A 5,694-nucleotide genomic window follows, 5' to 3' on the forward strand; every position below is an offset into this window, starting at 1 on the left:
CTGAATCAGAGCTTATGAATTTATTAGAAAATGCATTAAAAAAATTGCCCAAGTGAATCATAAGACATTCACTTAAATGCATCAGCGATTCATATTTCCCTGCAACGGCACAGGAATGAGTGAGTCCTATTGGTGTACCGTTAGCGACGATGCTAACGATAACCATCGTCTAGTAGAGCTGGGAAGGCTTTCCCAAAATGTTAACTACAAAGTACCCGGCGGGATGATATCATGATTATTAGCATCAATCCAGTGGCCATTTTGTTTTGCAAACTCTGCAATCACATGAGCCCAACAGAAACATCGCTAACCAAACAACGGTCTCTTGCTGGTTCACACTTGCATGAAAAGGGCAACTACACCCAAAATGTCAAAGATTTTTTTCCACAGACCTCATTAGTAGTCTCCTAATGTGGTTTAAAACTGTTGTGGACTTGAAACATCCCATTTGTATTTTATTTTTACTATTTAACCTTTCTAGGACTGAGGTTCCGCTAGCGGAACTCCTCCCACATTCCACTGAAAAGGCAGAGCGCGAAATTCAAAAAATATTTTTGAGAAATATTTAACTTTCACACATTAACAAGTCCAATACAGTAAATGAAAGACACACATCTTGTGAATCCAGCCAACATGTCCGATTTAAAAAATTTTTTTACAGGGAAAACACAATATATATTTATGTTAGCTCACCAACAAATAGAAAAAAAGCACAGACATTTTTCACAGCACAGGTAGCATGCACAAAATCAACCAAACTAACCTAGAACAAACCAAAGAAACCAAGAAACAACTTAAAATAAATAAAAAAATGTTGTGGGGGAAAAAAAACAGGACAAAAACAAAAACAGGAGAAAACTGAATTTGGGAGAGAAAAATACGGAATCAGGCAACAACAACAAACAACAACAACAACAGACTGAGGTCTCTACTCACCCTCCTCCGCCTCTCTCTCCTGTCTCTGTAGCATCTGTTGCTCTGGGGGCAGAGCCTGCTGTAGGAGCTGCATATAGAACTCATTCTCCTTCTGCACCTCTTTCTGTTTCCTCAGTCTCATCCTGTAGCTGACGTAGCTCTTAAAGCCAAAGCCCAGAGTCACCACGGGGTAGCCAATACTGACAGAGGGGGGACGACGACGACAAATAAACTGTTGTTATGGTTACCTGTCATTTCTACTTCCTGTGCAGCATAGAAGAAGAACAGTTTGACTTTTGTTGCAGAGTCTATAGGTGTCTTGTAACAAGTGGGACTGTTTGACTAATTATTTAAAAGAACATTGCCTGAGCAAATTACAATGGGCTTGGTCTTGTGCATTAAAAGGCCCAACGACACAATGCAAGAAGATAGACCAGGTAGGGTTATAACAACAGCGGACAGGGTTACCAGTGAGCAGCGAAGGGCCGACACAGGTCCACATGGAAGTTCTTCAGGTCCTTGAAGCGGATGGCAGCTTCCATGTACACAAACAGTATCCATAGCGACACGGTGGGTAGACACACTCCTCTCTCTGTGCAGAGGGGGAAAGGGCCCAGATGGGGGACAGTGTGAGAGTTAAACGCCGCCGTTTACACAGGCAGACCAATTATGATCTTTTTGCCCAATTATTTGCAGGAGCTGATCTGATTTGTCAAAAGACCAATTAGTGGGAAAAACTGTCAAAATTGGGCTGCTTGTGTGAAAGCAGAATTTTGTACATGCGCATTTGAATGTATAAAAATGTACAGTACATACACATTTGATAACTGGGTATACATAAACATATGAATCACGTGCCACCCAGGATTAAGCCCCAATGCATCATAGGAAAGAGAAATCTATCTAAATCTGGGACAGAGAGAGAGCTGGTGTTAACGGACCTGTGTGCCAGACGTACTGGACCCAGACGTAGGTGCTGGCAGCGAAAAACAGCCATTGGACAGGGATAAAGAGGAGGCAGATGATGTCAGACGTAAACGCCACACACACAAAGAACACGGAGAAAGCCTGAGAGAGAGAGAGAGAAATGTAGTCAGTATGCAAATATACAATTGTGCAGCCATTTTTCGTGTCAAAATCTCATGAATACACTCTGTCTTACATTCACACACACTTACCAGCCCCTGGTATCTGAACGAGTCATAGACACTGCGTATGAAGAGCCAGAAGGGCCACAGGTACTCAAACCTGAACTCCAACACAAAGTCTGCCAGCAGCACCAGCACCCACACCACCAGAAACTTCAGATACAGGAACGTACTGAGAGAGAGAGAGAGAAAGAGACAAAGACAGCGAGAGAAAGAGAACATGAGAGAAACATTGTGGGATTTCTTTAGACACAACCTGAGAGAGAGAGAGAGAGAGAGGCTAGATGAAAACTAGCTCTGGTCCAAGGTGTTAGTGTGTTCCTCTACTAACTAGTAATGGAACATGTGTCACTACCGCCCTGGACCAGAGCTAGTCAAAAGCTCCCTGTGATATGATCAACAGTCATTCATATAAACAGCACAGTGTTTACAGATGGACCATCTTTCTCCTGATTTCAGTCACGAGGTAATAATCTGCAACCACATGACCACATGGTTTCCGATGTTGTTTTAAAAAGAGGCATTTGCACCGAATAACATTAAAAGTTAATTCAAATTTGTTCCTTTAATGAATCCTAACTTACATTTACGTCATTTAGCAGACACTCTTATCGAGAGCAACTTACAAATTGGAAAGTTCATACATATTCATCCTGGTCCCCCCGTGGGGAATGAACCCACAACCCTGGCGTTGCAAGCGCCATGCTCTACCAACTGAGCCACACGGGACAAACTTCAACTTCATCCCCACTAGTTGATATACAGATTCCTGGTTGTACAAGTGTACTGCTTTTCAGTCCCTTCATACTAAAAGCTCTGGTCCAGAGCTTATAGTCTTCGTTCATACTGTACAAGGCCAGAAATACATAACCTAACACCGTGCCAGACAGTGGCGTATGTCTATGAGAAGATCGGAGAGAACATTAAACCCCGTGTATATGTCGGTTTTTCAACAGCTGCTTTGCCCACGCTGTGTGATCAATAGAGCTTTGCTGCTGACAATGTACTGAAGGACTCACAAGTGTAGATGCTACAGTCAAGCTTTGGATAACTAGCTAGCTTAGTAATACAGGGCTACCAGACAGTGAGTGAGTATACAAAGAACATATTGTCATGTGTGGGTTGGATGGCCAGCTAAGTATCAGTAAGACACTAATTAACCGTGCAATAAAATCATGATCTGTGTGTATGCATTTTTAGCACGTTTTCCAATGCCATTTGATTGTCGTCAATGTGAATGCATTCGGTATTGTTTACATTTTGGAACAAATCCCTGAAACTGTCAGAATAGCAAGCGAACTAACTAGCAGCTGCTACTTAGCTAATGTTACATAGCTAGGCCTTCAGAACCAGGCTATAAGACATTTGAAAACGACACATTCATAGTAACGCTAAAGCAGGGGGGTTATTTGACACACTACATGACAGCTAAGTGTCTTGTCTGATATATCTCAGACGCCATTATTGTACGATCATGTCCCCTAACTAGAGCCCGCTTTCTTCGTCGGTACCTGCTATATATACCCTCGGTGATTCGGTTCCGTTTTAACGGCCGTCGGAGCTTGCTGCAGTCCGCATTGCGCCGCTTCATCCTACCTCCTGTGGATTCGGTTCTGATACGAGTCCGGTAATTATAACGAAAATGTCAGGCGAACGATCAGATATGGACATTTCTACAAATATACACCATTGTTGTTTTCTGGTCATGAAACAAAGAAAGAAATCAAAATCATGTATCGTGGGCCCCTCCCCCTTCTCATCACACGCCACGACGCACGCACGTCATTCATACGTCTCCGTAGTAACAAAAATGTCTGCCCCCAAGGATGGAGTAAATATTTCTCCAATTGCAATGTTTGTACTTTGAAGGTATGAGTGATTATCAGTAAATTTAAATGTGCGCTGTGATTACTGTAGTGTGTTATTAAAATAAAGCTGTCACCTCTATATATTGTTTTGTTTACGTCAAAGTCCTTACAAATGCACTAGCACACACTGCGTCCTCGGCCATGCTTGTAAATATGCTAACGTTAGCTAGCTAGCCCTGTTAGTAGTTACTGTGACGTTAGCCACCGTAATAACTTGAATGTGCCGCTAAGGCAGGGGTATGGGCTGAGGAGGTAGAGGAAGGGACTTCCAGAACTGGGGCAGAGGTGGACATGATGGCCCGTCTCGGGGTCCTGGGATACATGACGGGGGTTCTTGCAAGGGAGAGGCCGGGGAAGGGGAGACTTTGGCAGGCAACAGGCACGCAGAGGGATCTCCACCACCCCTTCACTGCAGTCTATGGGAGGCCAGTAAGAAGATGGAAGGATCAGCAGACGGTGATACTGGCCTTCCAGGGATAGAAGATGAAGTTTGATGATATTTGAGCTAGCTACATTTCATTACACCAGCCTAATGCCTATATATAGGTATAGGAAATACTGGCCAGTACTTATTTGTCTTCTTTCTTCCCTTCATGTAAGGATATTGAAGGTGACAGCTATTTGGGGCGTAAGAACAAGATCAAATCCTCATTATATGGGGCGGCAGGGTAGCCTAGTGGTTAGAGTGCTGGACTAGTAACCGAAAGGTTGCAAGATCGAATCCCTGAGTTGACAAGGTAAAAATCTGTCATTCTGCCCTTCAACAAGGCAGTTAACCCACCGTTCCTAGGCCGTCATTGAAAAGAATAATTTGTTCTTAACTGACTTGCCTGGTTAAATAAATAAAAGTATCTGTCAATGGTCATGAACCAAAAGATTAGGGAGTTGTGTTCATTGCAGATCTCTGAGCATTTGTTTCCTATTTCCAATGCTAAAGGGTGTTTTATATTTGACATTCAAAAGGAAAAAAATATTACTGTTATTATTTAAGAATGTAATCCTGTGGTTAATGAGTTTTTGTCTTTTGTGTATTTGTCCATATGAGCACGTCAAGTAATTCACACGTCACAAATGAACATGGATAAGAGCGCAAATACAGGACTAAGATCGAATCGTACTACACCGTCTCTGACGGCCGTCGGATGTGGCAGGGCTTGCAAACCCTTACAGGCTACAAAGGGAAGCAGCACAGCCGAGTGCTGCCCAGTGACGCGAGCCTACCAGACGAGCTAAACTACTTCTATGCTCGCTTCCAGGCAAATAACACAAACATGCATGAGAGCATGTGTCCCTGTAATACCAACATGGTTTAAGCAGACCACCATAGTCCCTGTTCCCAAGAACACTAAGGTAACCTGCCTAAATGACTACCGACCCATAGCACTCACGTCTGTAGCCATCAAGTGCTTTGAAAGGCTGGTAGGCCTGATTACCAACAACAACGAGACATCCTATAGGGAGGAGGTCAGAGACCTGGCCGTGTGGTGCCAGGACAACAACCACTCCCTCAACGTGATCAAGACAAGTGAGATGATTGTGGACTACAGGAAAAGGAGGACCGAGCATGCCCCCATTCTCATCAACGGAGCTGTAGTGGAGCAGGTTGAGAGCTTCAAGTTCCTTGGTGTCCACATAAACAACAAACTAACATGGTCCAAGCACACCAAGACAGTCGTGAAGAGGGCACGACTAAACCTATTCCCCCTCAGGAGACTGAAATTATTTGGCATGAGTCCTCAGATCCTCAAATGGTTCTACAGCTG

The 5,694-nt window shown here is 43.6% G+C and overlaps 1 protein-coding gene across 1 annotated transcript in view; it reads right to left on the reverse strand.

Annotated features, from left to right (window-relative positions):
* LOC139559095 (macoilin-1-like) overlaps positions 1-3,824 on the reverse strand; it is a 22,952-nt gene extending 19,128 nt beyond the window's left edge. Inside the window, exons 1-5 of the mRNA XM_071374798.1 lie at positions 3,575-3,824; positions 2,094-2,235; positions 1,857-1,983; positions 1,384-1,507; positions 937-1,115 (exon numbers count right to left, since the gene is read on the reverse strand). Coding sequence (XP_071230899.1) covers positions 937-1,115; positions 1,384-1,507; positions 1,857-1,983; positions 2,094-2,235; positions 3,575-3,654 — 652 coding nt within the window. The 5' untranslated portion in view covers positions 3,655-3,824. The remainder of the gene's footprint in view (positions 1-936; positions 1,116-1,383; positions 1,508-1,856; positions 1,984-2,093; positions 2,236-3,574) is intronic.
* Positions 3,825-5,694: the final 1,870 nt, after the last annotated feature.

This window comes from Salvelinus alpinus, chromosome 29, assembly GCF_045679555.1.
Source record: "Salvelinus alpinus chromosome 29, SLU_Salpinus.1, whole genome shotgun sequence".
In the NCBI taxonomy this organism is placed as follows: Eukaryota; Metazoa; Chordata; class Actinopteri; order Salmoniformes; family Salmonidae; genus Salvelinus; species Salvelinus alpinus.